At 63.9% G+C, this 18,545-nt stretch overlaps 1 protein-coding gene across 1 annotated transcript in view; it reads left to right on the forward strand.

Moving 5' to 3' along the window:
- Positions 1-9,570: 9,570 nt before the first annotated feature.
- The window catches only part of GPC1 (glypican 1), a 28,868-nt gene continuing 19,893 nt past the window's right edge, over positions 9,571-18,545 (forward strand). Inside the window, exon 1 of the mRNA XM_035726599.1 lies at positions 9,571-9,958. Coding sequence (XP_035582492.1) covers positions 9,793-9,958 — 166 coding nt within the window. The 5' untranslated portion in view covers positions 9,571-9,792. The remainder of the gene's footprint in view (positions 9,959-18,545) is intronic.

Consider the following 18,545-nt stretch of genomic DNA (forward strand, 5'->3'; position numbering starts at 1 on the left):
ACCTGTGCTTCCCACTCGAGCCTCATTCTGAACCTGGCCCTGAGGGGGGTCTCACCCACATAGGAGAGAGGCTCTGGGGGGCCAGTCAATAGCAGTCTTCCTGGCAGGCACAAACCCTGGGGCCAGGCTGTCAGCAAATATCCAGGTACGGACAGAGCACTCGGGTGCCGAGATGGAGCTGAGTGCAGCCTGGGCAAAGGGGACTGTCCCCCTGCCGAGCTCCCCTCATGAGCCCGAGGCAGGGACAGGGCAGGGGCTTGGCGGAGTGCAGCCGCACTCACCCATGGCCCTGCCTAGGCTGGGCGGCTGGCCAGCAGGGGAGATGAACAGAGTAACAGAGGCCCAGGCCCACTCCTCTGCACACTCCTGGCCTGCTGTGTGTGGCCCGCGCCCTCTCTGGGCTGGTGAGCACCCGGATGAGCACGCATGGGGCGGCCTCTATGGCAATCTGACATTGTGAGGGCATGGCTTTTGTACGCTGCAGAGGTGGCAATCCATCGGTAGCGGATAGGAAACCAAAAGCAAGCCCCAGAACCCCTGGTCCTCGCCTCTGAGTTTGAGAAGAGCAGTTCTTCCCGGGGAACTTTCTCTCCCCCCACCCCGGCTCCTCCCAGGGGACCCTCCAGAGGCACCTGCGGTCCGTCCCGGCAACCCCCGGCTTCCTGGGACAGACAAGTGCAGTCGGACCAGGGCCAAAGCTACAGTGAGGACCCCCGTGAACAGGCTGCTCTTTCTCCCTTAACTCCGAGTCCCAGGCTGCCTGCATCTGGAAGGCGCTCATCAGGACCTCGGCAAGAATGTCGGTGCCCCACCAGGTGCCAAGGATCAATCCAATCTACACTCAGGACATCCCAGTTCTGTTTTGCCTTGTTTTGTTATTGAGGTAAAATCCACATAACATAAAATTAACCATTTGAAAATGTACGAGTCCTTGCATCGAGCGATCTGCAGTGTTGTGCAATCACCACTTCTGTCTAGTGGTAAAACATTTTCATCCCTGGGGGCGCCTGGTGGCTCAGTCGGTGAGGCATCTGCCTTCGGTTCAGGTCATGATCGCAGGGCCCTGGGATCGAGCCCCGCGTTGGGCTCCCTGCTCAGGGGGAACCTGCTTCTCCCTCTCCTTCCCACTCATGCTCTCTCTCCAAAATAAATAAATAAAACATTTTCATCCCCGCAAAAAGAAGCCCCTTCCCCATTCGCAGTCACTCCCTGCTTCCCTGTTCCCCTCGCCCAGGGCCTCACTCAGCTGTGTCTGTGGACCTGCCCTGCTCCGGACATCTCCCGTAAGTGGGATTACACAACGCCGCTTTTGTGTCTGGCTTCTTTCACTGAGCATAACAATGTCAAGGTTCATTCATGCTGCAGCATGGGTCAGAACTTTATTCCTTTTTGTGGCCAAATAATAGTCCATTGTGTGGATGGACCACACTCTGCTTATCTTTTCATTAGTCGATGGGCATGTGGTTGTTTTTGACTACGGTGAATAATGCTGCTGTGAACATTTGTGCACAAGTTTTTGTCTGAATACCTGTTTTCAGTTCTTTGGGGCATATATGCAGGAAAGGAATGGCTCGATCAAATGATAGCTCTATGTTTCACTTTTCCAGGAAGCACCAAACTTGTTTCCCACGGCGGCTGCCCCATTTCCCGTTCCCGTGAGCAGTGCCTGAGGGGGCCAGGCCCTCCACATCCCGCCAACACTACTTGCCACCTTATCCCAGCCATCCTAGTGGGGATGACGTGGCATCTCACTGGGGCCTCGAGTTGCGTTTCCCTGATGACTGGCAATGTGGAGCCTCTTTTCATGGGCTTTTGGCCATTTACGTATTTTCTCTGGAAAAATGTCTGTTCCCGTCCTCTGCCCATTTTTCAATAGGATTGTTCGACCTTTTGTTGCTGAGCTGTAAGAATCCGTTCTAGATCCTGAATACGAGATCTTTATCAGGGATGTGATCTGCAAAGGTCTTCTCCCACGCGGGCTGTCTCTTCACTCTCTCCATGCCCGGAAGTCTTTAATGTTGACAGCCCGATTTATCGAGCTTTTTCTTGGCTGTCTCTGCTTTGGTGTTGTAGCTAAGAAACTAGTCCAAGTCCAAGGCTGTGAAGATTCCCCCCAGTGCTTTCTTCTGAGAGTTTTTACAGTTTTGGCTTTTCCGTGCAGGTCTCTGATCCATTTCGAGTTCATTTTTGTGCGTGGTGTGAGGTAGGGCCCAGAGCCACCTGTTGAAAGGACTGTTCTTCCTCTCGTTGGATGGTCTTGGCACCCTTGCCGAGGATCAGCGGGCCGTCCATGTATCGGGGCTTATTTCTGACTTTCCATTCTAGTCCATTGGTCTAGAGGTTTACCTTTAGCCAATATCATGTCGTTTTGACTTGTTTTGCAGCAATGCAGTAAGTTTTGAAATTGGGAAGTCTAAGCCCCTTGGTTTTGTTGGGTTTTTTTTATAAGATTATTAGGCTAATCAGGGAACAACCTTGTCTTGTGCCCATTTTTCCTGTAAGAACGTGGAGGCAGCAAGGACAGAGGCAGCAAGACGCCGCGTGTGGTGCCAGGGTGCTCAGCCGGACGCCAGCAGTGCCGGCAGGAATGACAGGGGTGGGCTCCAGGGAGGGTAAGGGCCACGTCCGCAGGTCAGGGGCAGCTGGAGGCCCGCCCCTCCCTGGCTCCACCCTTCCCTGGCTGACACCCCCAGCGTGCCTCCTCCGGAAGCCCTCCACCTGCCAGAGAGCCCCCTAATCTCCCTGCAAGGGCAGCGCCCTGAGAGGTTCCTGGGCCAAGGCTAAGGGCACGGGGTGGGGGGCAGCACCCCCAGCTCCCTCCTCCAGTGCCTGTCCCTCCCCAGCAAGGGTGGGCCATGGCCGTATCCTGCCCTGTCCCCCAGAACTGACCAGAGACTGGGGACGTGGGCTGAGCTGACCCAACGGGCCACCTTCCAGCTGCAGGCTGTGCTCACCAGCCTCTCCCTCAGCTCCTCAGCTGTGTCCGGTTCTGGCTCTGTGCCTCCTTCATCCACGGAGATGTCCCTGCTGTGCTTGGGGGGCCCACAGCTGCCCGTGAGCAGTGCCAGGGGCCCGAAGCTTCCCTCACCCACCCGGCCAGACCATCCCCACCCTCTCACCTGCCTCTGAGACCAGCAGCCTGCCCCTGTCTTGAAAAGACCACCCCATCCTGCAGGCCTCAGGGGTCCCACTTCCCCGCTTCAGCCCTGTGTCCCTGAGGTGGGGTGGTTGGGTCAGCATCAGATGTCCTCTCTCACCAGCAGGATTTTACTGCTGCCCAGAGAAACACACAGGCAGACCCGGCATTTCCCAGCTGCTGCCCACGGGGGCTGGCACCTTCTCTCAGCCCCACCTGTCAGTGCCTCCCCCCAGGGTCCACCTTGGGACTTGGCCCCACCTGTGCCAAGGTGACAAGAGCCTGCTCCTTGGGCTCTGGCAGGGCCCCTCTTCAAAGAAGGGTCTTCCCTGTGAGCCCCCAGACTTCCTCCCCACGCCCCGGCCCTGCCCCGCACTGGCCAGCTTCATACAGTGCAGGCTGATCTGAGCCTCGAGTAGCCCGAGATGGGCCTGGGTCCTCCTCAGCCAGATAAGCAGACCCCTGCCCCTGCCCAGGAGCTGCCAGCAGGACCACGGGAGCCACAGCACCTCCTCATCCCCGCCTGCCCCTGCGGCTCCTGGCCCCGGATGGGGGGATGGATGTGGGCCTTCCTGCTCTCTGCTCCTCCAGGGCTGGCTGGCAGGGCTCCCCACCTGGACTCCCTCTTGCTCTCTGGCAGCCTCCCTGGGGAAGACCCTGGGAATGACAGCCCCGCATCCCAGGCACCTTCATCAGGAGCAGCAAAGATCAGGAAGGGAGGTCTGTTTCCTGTGCACAGCTCAGTGGCCACGTGGCTTCCGTGGAGTCACCAAGTCTCCCGTGTTTCGGCACCTTGGCCCACGAAGTGAGCACAGGTCCCACACCTGCGGGATCTCAGAAAGCACTTGGGGGTGAGTGCATGAGGTCATGTCTGTGGACCCCGTGGAGAGCAGTGAGACGCTCTCCAGATGCCAAGGCAGAGGATTTCCCACCAGGCCCGGACTGCTGCTGGGTAGCCCTGAGCCCAGCAGGCAGGGGTTACATGGCTGCCGCAGAGACCTGTTATGTGCCCCGCATCGGAGATGCATCTGGCCAGACCAAGCCTACACAATTTTAAACAATGGTACTGCTTCTGAAGAGCAAGTTGGTGGCTTGTTTTAGATGCTGATTTGTCCCTTTTTTAAAAATGACAAACGGAAACCAGGGTCTCCTCTGGCCTCATGGTGGACTGCTGGTTGCCATGGTGTGGGCAGGACGGGGCCCAGTGCCTGGGCCGCCCCTGCCCTCAGCCAGCTCATCCGGAGGGGCCTCCACAGGAACTCATCTGCACCCTGGAAACCACTCTTTGTTTTGGGGACCGAGCATGCCCTGGGGACAGGCCGGCCCACACCCTGGGAAGGGTAATAAAAAGACAGTGGGTGGCCTCACACAGCAAAGAGTGACTCTCCCCCCCCCCACCAGGTCTCAGGACCCACATCTGCTGGACACAAAGCCCCTCAGCTCCAAACCTCTGGAGCTGGAAGCCACCTCTCAGGCCTGCCCTGAGATTAGAAGGTTCTGGGGGTAATCCCGAGACATCTGGGGAACGGTGAAGAGTTTGGTTTGGTTTAATGGACCGGTCAGGTCAGCTGTGAGGCCAGGAGTGGGCCAAGCCCAGATGCAGAGCAGTTAAGAGCTCTCGGGCTTTACTCTGCGAGGCAGGCTTTTGATTGAAGCTGGCCTGGCTGGGCCGACTGAGAAGCTGCAGAGGCCGCGGTCGGCAGAGGCGCAGGGAGGGGAGAGCCAGCAGCCCAGCAGGAAAGCAGCGAGCTTCCGGGGCCCCGGCGCCCAAGGGGGCCATGCACACGTGTCTGTGTGCCGGGCACATGGGTGCTGTGTCCCAACACATCAGCCTGTGCCTGGGCGCCCCAGGTCTGGGCTTCCCCCTTCCTCCAGGAGCCAGGGAGAGGAAGGCAGCCGGGGAAGACCGCAGCCGGCCCCAGGCCAGAGCTGAGTGTGGGGGCCGTGTCCTCCAGCTGGCTGTGTGCTCAGACCTGAGAAACCGCCCCCAGCAGCTCCTCCTTGACATGCGGCCCCACCGCCGCCCCTGTGGGTGACCAAGCCTGGCGCTGCCATCGGCTTCCCCTCCCCTGGCCATGGGTGAGAGAGGCATGCCCAGACTTCTGACTGATCAAAGGGCTTGCTGAGCCCAGCGGGCTGCCGAGGAGCTTCGCCTTGATCCACTGCCCCCAGCAGGGGTTTGGAGAGAGGCGGGCTTGCGTACAGGTAGGACTTTGCAGAATAATGGCTCCCAGGTTTTCTACGTCCTGAAGACTCTCCCCGTCCCCTGACCCAGGGGAGCCTGCCAGGCTGGGGAGCAAGGGCACTGTGCCCCTAAGACTCAGAGCCGAGCTTCTCTGAAGTGCAAACCAGGCCTAGGCTTGGGGGCCGGGGGGGGGGGGGGGGGGCGGTAAATGGGGTGGAGCTTCCCGAGTCCCACTGAGTGTCCAGCAGAGTCACACCAAGGCCACATTTCTGAGACTCCACACTGGAGCAGTCCCTGGGGGTGGTCTTGGGCCCCGGTCCTTCCTAAGGACAAGAGAACAGTTCAATGAGCGGATGTGAGAGACTCAAGTGTCACCATCCAGAGGTGGGGCAGTGAAGGCCAGAGGGCGGCTCCCCTCCTGTCTCCAGGGTCCTGCAGAGCCACTCAGAGGCCGACAGCTTGAGCTTCTGTCCATTAGAGACTCAGAGTGCCATTGCAGAAAGCCCTGCCTGGCCAAGCCTCCCCCAGGCCCAGTGTCATACCCTGTCCATCAGCCACGCCCTGTGGTTGCCCCTTCCTCCAGGCGGCTGCACCCCCCCGCCCCCGGGTCCCCAGCGTCCTGCAGAGCTGCAGGGACCCTGTGTCCTCCGCTCTGGCCCAGGGCATCACACCACCTCCCAGGCCGCCCCGCGGGTCAGGGTGTTATGGCCCAGCCACCCCCACCCTGTGCCCTCTGACCCCACACATCTTATTGCCAGCAGGACTCGGCCCTTGTCAGGGGACACAGTTGCCAGTGACATTCTGAGCGGGCACACATGGATGGAAGTGACTTTAACTGTTCAATCTAATTAGAAACTTGCTTTCAGGGTTACCAAAAGTCATCACGAGGCCCAACAGAAAAAGATCTCTGTTGTTCCTCAGTAGTGCCACCAACAGACCACAGCCCTAAATCCAAGCTCGGCCCCCCTCTGAGCAGTGCGCCCCTCGTGCCCAGACTCCTCCTGGGCAGAGGCAGGAAGCAGAGGGCAGAGGGACCCTGAGCCATGGCACGGGCCCTCCGGGACTCAGGCCGCTCCTCCAGAAGAGGAAATGTGGGGGAGCCTGCACACCTCCTCTGAGATGACTCTAAATGGCCCCTTTCTTCCCAGCTCCTCACTTGGTGTCAGCAGCAGGGCAAATCCAGTGTCCGTCACACGCCGCTGGCTCAAGGAACCCGGGCATTTTCTGCTTTTAGAAGTGTGCAAACAACCAGCGCACTCGCACCTTCCACTGTGCTGCCGTATGTGTGAGCCCACATGGCGGACAGGCCGGCACCCCCAAGCAGGAAGAGTGGTCCTATCGCCGTGGCTGGGGCAAGGGGCACACACAGTGAGGGCTCTGTTAGCCCCGCACCCCCACCCCCAGGGCTCCCCCTGGCGAACCCACCCAGCTCCCACAGCGGTTCCTGCCCAGCTGACGGAGGCCGCGGGTGACGGCATGGGGGGCTGGCGAACAGGGTGACACGGACCTGTAGGGTTCAGGTGCTTCCTCCCCAGTGTGACCCAGCCCTGCTCCCGGTGCCCCCAGCTGCTTGTGCCAAGCTGTGCCCTGGCCTGGCCAACAGACGTCTCTCATCCTGGGCTGTCCTATACCAGCACAAAATCGAACGTGCAGGGCCACGGTGGCAGGCGGGACAGCCGCCCGAGGCAGCCTGGGTCTCGGGAACAGTAGGGCTGGGCCGGCACTTGGGGCAGCTGCTCGGGGGCCTCGTGACCCGGGATGGAGCTCTCTGCCTCCCACAGTCCCAGAGCTCACCTCTGTAAAACTTCAGTACGCCCCCTGGGTGGGGGAGCAAGGAAGACTCCGTGGACCAGACAACCAGAGAGAAAAGACGACAAGGGATTCTGCGGCGCAGGCAGCGCCTCCTCCCCATATGCCCCCGCAGCCCCCGTCCCCACATCTGGCAGCCTTCAGCGGAGCCACCTCCAGCGGTGACTGCCTAGCGGCCACGCGGCCACTACTACCCCTTGTGCTTGGCCTCCCTGCCCCTTGTTATCAAGGCTTTCTGGCAAGCGCAGCCCCAGCAGAGCCAGGAGGACCACCCCACCTGCTGACCCCCGCCCCCTCCCGGCCACGTGCCAACCCCACGGAGAGGCTCTCCTCACAGCTCTTCTCCTTGCCCAAGAGTGCTACTGCAGCGACCTCACCGGGAGCAAGAAGGCCTTCTCTGGGGGATGGAGCCCTGCTACACCTAGGAGGTGCCCCAGCAGGGCCGTCCTGGAAACCTGCCACGTAAGCGTGGCCCATGGACATTCTGGCCACGCTGCTGTCTGAAGACCCGGAAATGCACTGGACACTGACCCCACCCTGAGGAATTTCCCAATCTGGCTGGATTAAGAGGTGGCAACAGTGATCACCATAACAACAAGACAGAAAGACCCTCAGGCAGGTTTAAGCCCCAGTCCAGGCTCCCGCCGGACCTGGAAGCACGTGGCAGTGGCCAGAGGTGAGCTCCTACAGACAGGGCCTGGGCCACTGCTCCTAACCCTCCCAGGGGTGGCCTGAGCCAGGCAGGCCTGTGGTGTGGTGGGGGGAGGTGTCCAGGCGGCTGTGCCAGGCGTGGGCAAGAAAAAGTAGGCTTGTGTGTGTGTGCACTGTATGGGGGGAGGGGGCGGGGGGGGCTCAGTGAGTCACCAACATGATGAGGCAGCAGGTGCGTGAGGAGGGCAGGAGGTCTGTACACTTGGGTTGGGTCCCCACAACCTCCCTCCATACAATGACTCAGTGTCTGTGGGTGAAGAGAGCAGGGCAGGAGACCCCAGGTCCCTTCTGGGGTTGCTGAGTCAATTGCTCAGGGAGGCAGGGGAGGAATGGAGCTCCCCCCACCCCACAGCCCACAGGGCTGGCCTGCCTGCCTCCGGGGTTGGGAGGTATGAGCAGCGCCTGGCGGGGGGGGGGGGGGGGGGGGGGGGGGCTGCTTCCCGCAGGGAGTTCTGAGGTCCAGGCACTCAGTGCCACGTGGTGGTCATCTCAGTGTCCTGAGGGGGCACCACCAAGGGTGCCGACTTACTTGCTTTGCTCCCATTTCTGCCAGTTAGGCATCTGGGTTCATGACCTGGTGGCCTTTGCCCACATGGCAGTGGGGAGAGCAGGCGGCCAGGGGAGGGGCGCAGCAGCTGAGGAAGAAAGAAATGGAAAAGCCCTCCAGACACTAGTGCCCTCGCTTCTTACCTCCCTTCCCACAACCCCCCCATCCCCACTCCCCTCTGCAGCTAAGGGAGCTGCCTGCCCACTCACTGCACCATCGCGCACGGTGCCCCATCAGCCTCACCAGCTTCACCCGGAGCTCTCCCGTCAAGCTCTCTGGTCTGCACCCTCTCCTCATCCCCCAGGCTACCTGACCTGTTGTCGGCCCCAAGAGGCTACCTGCCACCGCCCAGCGACCCAAGCCAATAGAGACGTTCTGCCTCGGTCACATTTGCTTCTCCAGGACCCACGCGGAGGGACCAAAAAACCGGCTGACAAGCTCCAATAACTAAGTCGTCCGTTGCCTCTCTACAGGGCTGAGAAAGGGTGGGGTCTAGTCTCCCAGCGAGTTTCCAGCGTACAGCCCCCCCCTCCGCCCCCACATAAACCTCGGGTGTGCGCTGGAGCCGTGGGAAAGGCGACTGAAGTGGACGTAGGGGGCGAGGGGCTGGTAAAGGGGTGCAGGCGAGGAGTGGGGGCCGCACGCAGAGGGGAAGGAGGCGCTGCGGGAGCGGAGGCGCGGGGCGCGCTGCCAGGGTGCAGGGAGGCAGGGCGGGAGCGAGGGAGGCGGAGATGGGAGGGATGCCGAGTTAGGCTGGGGGCGGGGAAGCCCCTGATAGGCGCGCGGAAGGCGTGATGTCACGTCCGGCGGGGGAAGCCCTGCCTCAGCACCCCCGCCCCCACAGGTGGTGCCGCCGCCCCGGGCGCTGGGCGTGGGGGACCCGCCCTCGGGGACCCCGCCACGGCCCGCGCCCTCCCCGGCCGCCCCGCCTCCCTCGGGCGCTCCGCAGCTCCGCGCGATCCGGCGGGTCCAGTCCGAGGGCTGGAGGAGCGCGCGGTGCGCCCCGCGTCGCGCCCCGCGCCGCGCCCGGCCGCGCAGCTCCCCGCCCCGCCCCGCCCCGCCCGCTCCGCGCGCCCCGCCCCTGCTCGCCCCGCCCCTGCTCGCCCCGCCCCGCCCCCTCCCCGGCAGCCGAGGGGCCGGGCCGCCGGCAGGGGAGGCGCCGAGCCGGGACTGCGCGCTCGCCCGACGCGCTCTGTGCAGCCCGATCGAGCGGCCGGACCTCGCGCCCCGCGCGCCCCGCGCCGCCGGCTTTTGTTGTCGCCGCCTCCTCGGCCGCCGCCGCCTGCGGACCGCGAGCCGCACGCGCCGGGACCTTGGCTCTGCCCTTCGCGGGCGGGGGCTGTGCGGCCCCGGGCGGGATCCGAGAGAGGCGCGGGCGGGCGGCCGGGGCGCCCCGGCCCCGCCATGGAGCTGCGGGCCCGAGGCTGGTGGCTGCTTTGCGCGGCCGCCGCGCTGGCCGCCTGCGCCCGCGGGGACCCAGCCAGCAAGAGCCGGAGCTGCAGCGAAGTCCGCCAGATCTACGGAGCCAAGGGCTTCAGCCTGAGCGACGTGCCCCAGGCGGAGATCTCGGGTAAGTGAGGGCGCGGCACCGGGGGCCCCGGACCCCGGCGTGTCCGGGTCTCTCCTGCGTTCTCCTGCTCTCCCCTGGTGTGCCCTGCACCCGGATCGCGCCGCCTGTACCCCCGCTCGTCTGCACCCCCTCGGGCCCTCGCCTCCGAGTGCCGCCCGGGTCTCCGGCGCTCCGCTCGGCCGCCCCCCAGCCCCCAGCACGCACACCGGCCCCTTCTCCGCGGAGTTCTCCTCGTGGGACTGTGGGCCGGGCGGTCCCCGGCTGGGAGCGTCCTCCAGGGCCACAGCTAGAGCTGAGCGTCTTCGGCCATTGGCTCGGCCCAGCGCGGTGGCGGGGCGGGAGTCCGAGCCCCGGGGCGCGCTGGGCTGGCTGTCCGGGCGCAGCTGACGGCGGTCGCAGGCTGGGGACTCCCAGTTGGCTGTACGGGCCTCTCCGGGAGCCGCCTCGGGTCGGGCCTGAGGATTCCTGTGGGATCCCCAGCAACGGCAGCCTAGGTGGGTTCAATTAGAGGCGCCCCATTCCTGGCGGGAGTGGGGCCCCTGCGAAGTAGGGTGCGAGCTGTGCGCCTGGGGGTGGGGGCGAGGCGCGCCCTCTGCCACCTCGAGCCAGTAAGCAAGGGTTCCTGCCCAGGGAACTTGCACTCGCTGGCCCGCCGGCTTGGCACTCTGGGCTGCCTCTGGCGGGGAGTCGAGCTGCAGGTGGTCGGTGCCTTGGATCCCGCCCAGGGGCCGTGTCTTTTCTTTGTAAGAGCGTCGACCCTCCCAGGCATCCTCAGGCCTGCAGCTGCCCGCAGTCCTGCCCACCCCCCTCCTGCCCACCCCCCTCCTTGCAAGCCTCTGAGGAGCTTTGGAGCCAGTATATGTGAGGGTGGGGGGTGGAGTACAGTGTTCTAGGGACCACCGGAACCCCAGGCTCCTGAAACTGCAGATGTGTGGGGAAGCACACTGGGTCTGTGCGGGGTGCCTGGGGCACAGTGGCCAGCAGCAGAACAGACCAGATTCCTCTAGGGAGGGGATTGCTCCCAAACTAGGGGGAGGCGTGTGCAAGTAAGGGCTCTGCTCAAATGGTGACACAGGGGACAGGGAATGACCACGGCTACAGGAATTCTGAATGACAGAGGCGTGGATCAGTGTGAGGTCCATGGCCCTGCCTTGCTGGGGAGTGGGGGGAAGGCAGCCAATTTCTGACCCCCTGGGCCCCAGAAGGTCAGACACACAGAGGGCTGCCTTGAGAGATCCTTTGACATACCTGCCCCCCCAGGTTCTGGAGAGCCCCCCCACCCAAGGACCCCAAAGCAGGCCTTCTTGTCCCTCCCTCTGCTGAGAGTTCCTGTCACTGTCAGGACTGTGTCTCTGGCGGGACCGGTGGGCATGCCTGGGTGCCTGGGGCGAGTTCGGGGGCCCTCTGCGCACCACTGCCCCTCCTCCCACAACAACACAGGAACTTTTGCCTGGGTGTCTCTGGCCTTCCCGCTGGATCCTGCCCCAGGCCTGGGTCTCAGGGTCGACTGAGCGGCTGCCCACCCCCCCAGCCCCAGATCTTGGATGGAAGCCTTCCCCTGTGCCTCTTCTTCTTGTACCCACTCCCACTCTGCCATTGTGTCCTTAGGGACCCTCCTAAACTTACTCGAATCCACGGGCCTCTGTCCTGGTTAGGCCTGAGAGACAGAGTGGCAGAGTTTGGGCAGCTACAAAGGGCTGCGAGGGAGTGGGGCAAACGGAACGCTGCGCTGGGGCTGAGCTAGGGAGCAGGGGCTGGGGCTTGCTCCCCTTCGGTTGGGATGCTGTGGATTAGGGACCCCGGACGATCAAAGTGCATCGCAGTCTGAGTGTGATGTGTCCGGCTGGGAGAGGATGGCTACCCAGCAGCTGTCCCAGCATCGTGCTGATCAGGGCTCAGGTGCCACCCTCCTTCGGGCCAGGAACACCAGGGACTGCGCTCTGGGCAGGGTCACCGCCCTCCCTGCCAGGGCCCCTTCCTCCTGGGGCCCCAAGACTTCTCCATCCTAGGGCCAAGGGCTTCTTCAGCGGAGCTCCTCTCCCTGATCCCCTGTGGCTAAAGCCCCCATGAGCACTGGAACTCCAGAGGGCCCTACAGGGCCCAGGCGCTGAGATGAGTGCCAGCGCCACGTGGAGCAAAGGATACAGGGTGACCTCCCGGGGCAGCAGCAAGCCCAGTGTCCCCTCCTGTTGCCACTGGGGCTGGCCTCTGTGGGCCAGGCGCCCTCTGGTGGCCCCATTCTGCATGTGCCTCTCGGGGCGCCCGGGCTTGGGTCCCCTCTCCTAGGGGCCTGGCCACCAGACTTCTCCAGCGCCAGGCCCTGGGGTCGCCGCCTGGTGCGAACCCACCCCGACTCAGCTGGCCCAGGCCCCAGGGGAGCGGCTGGGAGGCGAGGAGATGGCCCTGGGTCTGCAGGCAGTGCTTACAGCCTCTGTTGGGGGGCCAGAAATGACGGGGGGCTTGTGAGAGTGGGGAATGTCGGGCACATAGGGCTCCGGTTCAGGACTTCGGGGGATGTTTTTGGATGGCCGAGCCTGGCACTCAGTGATGACAGCCGTCGTCATTTTACAGGTGAGGAAGCGGGCCTGGGGGATTCACGGCCACATGTGTGAACCAGAACTCCCTCGGGCCAGAGTGCTTCAGAGAAAGTGAGGGCCACGAGTCCAAGCCCGCCCAGGGCCCCTCTGCCGGGCGCCGGGCAAACGCAGAGCCCCGTGCTGAATCACACACGCCCACTGGTGCTGGCAGGTTTTCTGCCCCCGCCGGCCAGCTTGCTCCTGGTTCCCAGACATTTCTCCACACTGGCCCGGCCTTCCGACACTCGAGGGATTTCCCTTGTATGGCTCTCACCCTTCCTGGCGTGCTGGGGGCAGGGACCACCTCTGTCTGTACGCTTCTCTGCCGTAGTCACAGAAGCTGGCCCAGTTCTCGGCACCACGGAGGTTCTCAGTCAGCACTGCTGGGGACCCACACGTCTCCCACTCTCTGCTGAGCCGCGCAGGGTGGGCGGGGGCAGACGAAGGGCCTGGGCGGCGGAAGAGGGGTCTAGAGGTCCAGCCCTGGGGGTTGGAGGTCAGAGGGGGCTGTCCATGCAATGAGAACTGTTTGGCTGCCCCTCTACCCCGGGGCTGAGGCCCACCTGCCAGCATGGGTGGGAACCAGCGGGGCTGTGGAAGCCCCAGCAGGGACCACCCCTCAGGCCCATCGGCAGAAATGGGCCTGACTGCATGGGTGGTGAGAGATTCTGGGGAAGTGCCCTCAGAAGCCCTGGCCTTGCTCCCCACACCCTAGAAAGGGCCATCCTGGCTGGGCCCAAAAGAACCTGCCCAGCATCTGTCCCTGAGCTGTGGTCTGTGGGGCGGCCCCGGGGCCCCAGGCGGTCCTCAGCCCCCAGTCGTGCTGCCACTCTGGCCCTCCACCATTCGAGGACCTATGGTTTCATCATCCCCAGCTTTGAGACGGGGGGAGGCACGTGGTGGGGAGGCCCGAGGGAGCCAGGATTCAGCAGGGCCACCTGTATGATGCAATGGTCTGAGCATCTTGCTGGACACGTTGCCATGATCCTGAGAGAGGAGGGATACCCTCCCATCCTCCCTGGGCCTTGGTTCAGATGTCAGTCCTGCTGCACCAGCTTCCCGCCCTGCTTGGCCTCTCCTGGCCTCTGCTTCTTCACCTGCCACAGAGGAAGAGTCACAAGCCCCCTGATGGTCCCCAGGAGGGGCGCCAGTGCCACGGACTGCCCAGCTGTTCTCCCCCTTGCCCCTGCCCCGAGGTCTCTGTGGGCCCGTGCAGACCCGCTCGGTCAGTGGCATCCAGCCTTGAGAGCCCTTATTAGGACCCAGACTCGGTGCACGTCTCTTCCCGTTACTGTCAGCTTGACGCATCAGATGAGGAAGGGTGTTTGTAGACCTGACTTTCGGATGAGTAAACCAAGGCCCAGGGAAGCCACGTAACCTTGCTCAGCGCACGTAGGCCACATGGAGCTCTAGGGACTGCAGCCCAGTCTGTTGACCCCAAAGCCTGTGGCATTCACTGCTCCCCTGTCCTGGGCTCTTGAGTTTTCTGGAGGCCTCGAGCCCTTGCAGTCCAAAGGCCTGAAACAGGAATCCGAGGCCAGGCCATGGTGGACCACCAGCTGCCTTCTCCTGAAGCCTGGCTGCATCTCTCAGGCCAGCTCTGAACACGTGTGAACCAGAGCTCCTCCTGAGCCTTTGGTCTGGCCTCCCTGCGTCCATCGGGACAGGGCGTGGCTGGGCCTCATCCCCTGCCCGGTCCCCCGGGCCTGCCTGCTGAAGGCCGCTCCTCCGCGGGCCTCGGGCCTGCTGCTTCTGCGCCACCAAGGAAGGCTTGCGCCCCATGGCGTGAGCCAGGCGGGCCCCAGGTATACACAGAATGGCCCGGCTGCGGACCCCTGGCTAGTGCAAGGAGCCAGCATGTCCCCAGCACCATGCTGGGCCGGGTCCCCCGGGAGTCACGGACAAAGGCCTGATCCAGCAGCGAGTGAGCCTAGGAGACGGGAGATGTCAGTCTGGCTCCGTGCGGGCACTAATGAAGGAACAGTGTAAGCCTGAGCTTGACGGGCCTTCGGGGCCACAGAGGCCTCCTGGGAGAGGGACTGGGGACACACTGGCCAGGCTTCAGAGCCAGGAGGAGAGCACGGGTAGCTGGTGTGGGTGTGTTCATGCCTGTGGTAGGATACCACGCCTACAGGTGCAGGTGTCCACCTGGCTGGCCCTGGACAGGAGACAGGCCAGGGGAGGGGCTCACCCCAGGCCACTGGGAGTCAGGTCGGGCGTGGGACCGGCATCCACCACTCCCAGAGGCCTGGACATGCCCGGGCAGTGAGAGGCTGGGCACCTCTCTCATAACCCAGACTCTTCCTCCCAAGACCCGGCTTGGTTCAGTGTGGTTTCACACCAAGACTCCTAGCCCGCGTCAGGGGGGCAGAGGAACTGGGCCCCACTGCCTAGTTCAGCCCTTGCCCGGCCACTGTCTCCTTGCTGGCGCCATCCCTGATCACGTGTGGCTGTCAGCACAGCCCAGGGTTCAGCTCACTGGCCGCATCTGGGAGAAGAAACGGGCCCGGGAGTGGGAGGGCTCCAGCCTGAGGCCACCCATCCTGGAGCCCGGCTCCTCACTGCCGCGGTGGCTGGCGGCCTTTCTTGCCAGTACAGGCCCGGGCAGGTGCCCTGAGCTGCCAGAAGTCTCCTGGGGGTGGGGGTGGCACAGATGGGGGGTGTTTCCTCCCATCCCAGGCCTTACCCCACCTTCCCAGGTGGGAGCACATGGTAGCCAGGTGTGAGGTGAGGGCAGGCATGGCCTCCCAGCTGTGTCCTCTGCACTGGGGGGCAGGGCCCAGGCCGCCAGCCCCCTCCACTGTCTTCAGACAGGCTGTGGATGCCGGGGAAGCCGTGCGTGGGAGGGGGGCACACGTGCCCTCCCAGCAGGAATCCTAGGATCCTGGGTGGGTCTAGGAGCCCCTTGAAGGGGCCAGCTCAGCCTCATCCCATCCCCTCATCTGCCTGTGGCCGTGAGGTCACCTCCCACGAGCTCCTGGCTGGCTCGCCTTCCTGGCACACACACCTCCTCCCACCAAGTGGGTCCTCCCCGTGCCCACCCACAGTACATGGCTGGCTCCTTCCTCCCTGGGGGCTTGGCCCCACTGCTCCGCTTCCCTGGGCATCCCCCAGCCACCCACACTCGGGCTCCCCCTGCTCCCTGGGGTGCGCCCCAAGTCTGAGCAGGCCTCAGCAGTAAAGGATTCCAAGCACCTCCCATGTGCCAGGCCTGGGCTGGGTGCCGGGGGTCGGGAGTGCACCGGCTTCCCAGGGCTGCCGTAAGACGCCACGCACCAGGCCGCTTACACAACAGAAGGTTCTCGTCTGGCATTTCGGAGGCTGGAAGCTCGGGATTGAGGTGTTAGCAGGGCTGGTTCATCCTGCAGCCGAGAGGCAGGGTCTGCTCCAGGCTCTCCCAGCTTCTCTGGCCGTCCTCGGCATTCCTCGGCCTGTAGGTCTCTGGCTTCATCTTCACGTGGGTTCTCCTTGTGCGGCCTCCTGATTTCACCTTATAGAAGTGAGGACAGCAGTCCTATCAGATTAGGGGCCCACCGACTCCCGTGTGACCTCACCTTAACCAGTGACCTCTGCAAAGCCCGCGCACTCGGATACGGGCAGCTTCCGGTATCCTGCGGGTTAGGACCACGGCGCGTGAATCGGGGCCACAGTGTGGCCCGTGGCTGCTGGTGGCCCGGCACATCTGCTCCATGCTCTCAGGTACTTTCTGTCTGGCAACGGCGATCCTGGGCCCAGGTGTTTCGTGACCATGGTCCCTCGGGAGAGGGCCACGCCTTCTCGTGTCTGCTGCAGGCTCAGGGGCCCTGGCGACTGTGGGGAGGAGTCCTGGCCCACTCTGCACCCCTGCCGCCCACAAGCTTCTCGGGGCACATCCCTGGTGTGTGGGTGCTTAGAGACCACGGGTCCGGGCCCTGACTGCCTCTGGGTCCGTGGCTCGTCTCCGGCCCCTGTGAGCCTCAACTCCTCCATCCCTGTCAGGGTGGGAGGGCCAGGGGCCACCCATTCCCACATTCTGTGCCTGGAACTGCTGAGCCAGCGCATCTCCTTTGTGTCATGGCCCAGAACAGGGTGGGCAATGAGGGGGCCGGCCTTCTGACCCTCGTGGGATTGGGGGCACCTGGCTAACGTCACTGTTACCCAGTGACACCAGTGTTCCTCCAACAGGCTCGGGGTCCCCACCTGCAAGTGGGGGGCCCCCAAGCAGGGGACACAGCATTCGGGCCAGGCCCCAGGTAGAATTCCGGGGGGAGGGAGTGGGGCTGAGACGCGGGGAGGCAGTGCAGGGTTTGGGGCCACAGGGAGGCAGACGACAGCAAGGGGCCTGCACGCAGCTGGCCGCTGGTATGGTGACCCAGCTGAGGAGGCACGCTGCTCATTTGCGCTAAGTGCCCCCTGGGTTCTGGAGGCTTGGCTGGGTGACAGGGCAGCCCCAAGGGGCTCCATCAATCCTGCTCCCTTGCCATCTGCCCTGACCTCAGCCCCCCAGAGGCCAGAGCCCTGCCCGCCACCCCTGCTGTGTCTCACAGGGGAGGCCAGGCTGTCTGTGGACCCACCAGGTAGGGGCTGAGGGTGGGAAGACAGAAAACCAGACACCAGTGCTCTGCGGGCGTGCTAGGTGAGGGCCAGCTAACAGCCACGAGGCAAGCCGCCCTCAGCACGGACGGGGGGTGGGCTGCGCTGTGAGCTCGCCCCCAGGCCCTGCAGGGGACCTTCAGCATGGGGGTGGGGGGATGGGCTGTGCGCTAGCCCCGGGCCCTGCAGGGGACCTTCAGCATGGGGGTGGGGGGATGGGCTGTGCGCTCGCCGCGGGCCCTGCAGGAGCCTCAGCTCTGGGCCTCTCCTTCCCACCTGCTGAGGTGCCAAGGCCCTGCTTCCTCCAGCCTCGCCCTGGCCTCCTCTGGCCCACTGCTTGGCGGTCCTTCCAGGGGTGTCTGCAGGGCGGGGTGAGTACCATCTGGTCTAGCCACTGAGCGTGTGGATGAGGAAACTGGGTCCCAGAAAGGGGTCCCCAGGGCTCAGAGTCCTGTCCCTTGAGTGGTGTCTGCTGTGGGTGCTGGACCCTGGGAGGGGTCCCCTGGAAAGGAGCTGGGGGGGTCAGGCCCTGCACACCTGCCTCGGTGGGACACTAGGGGGACACTGTGCGGCCCTGTCCCATAGGCGCTGGGTATGTGGTCCAGAGTGCAAGGGTGAGGCCAGCCAGAGGGCAGAGAGCTGGGGGTCGAGGCCCCAGAGCACCCACAGGTGCAAGGAGAGATGGCAGGTCCCAGAGAACTGAGAGTATTCATGCCGGGGGTGGGGGGGCTGGGGAAGGCCCAGGACAGAAAGGGGCCAGGAAACCCTTAGGCCCGCGTGAGGCGCCATTAAGGCCCTCATGACTGCTGGGATCACAGGAGGGCCTCCTAAGGTCAGAGCTGGTGATGCCGATGGACACCAAACGCCTGAGCCCCACTGCCCTGCCTCCCTGTGAGGGTGAGGAAGGCTGGCCAGGCGGGGGACCAGGACCTCCACCCTTCCATGCATTCATCCACCGTGGGCTCACCCTCTGCCAGTTTCTGAAACACAGATATGAAAAGCCATGGGCTCTGCCTCCCAGAACATCAAAGTCTGGTGAGAAACTCAGTTGGGGCTTTCAGACCCTCCCAAACTCAGCAGGCTGGGGCTCGCAGACACTGGCCATATCTGAGTCTCATCTGCACCCCGGCCGGTCGGTCCTGGGATGGTGGCAGTGCTGCCAACACCTGGAGGGACAGGCCAGCATGACTACCTCCCTGGTGGGCAGCCGGGCCCTGGGTAGGGTGCCTCCCCAGGCTCCCTCCCCATCGGTACCAGAATCTTGGGCCGGTGGCCCTTGCATACCTTCGGGCAACGTCCCCAACACTGAGGACCCCCTTCCTGATCCTGTGATTGGCCGTCCAGGCCCATCCCTGTGTCTGAGCGTGTCCTCAGTGTCTGACGCCACGTGGAGCCATGTAGACCCCCATGGTGAGCTGTGTGTGACATCTGAGTGTGTC

This window comes from Zalophus californianus, chromosome 3 (assembly GCF_009762305.2).
Source record: "Zalophus californianus isolate mZalCal1 chromosome 3, mZalCal1.pri.v2, whole genome shotgun sequence".
Lineage (NCBI taxonomy): Eukaryota > Metazoa > Chordata > Mammalia > Carnivora > Otariidae > Zalophus > Zalophus californianus.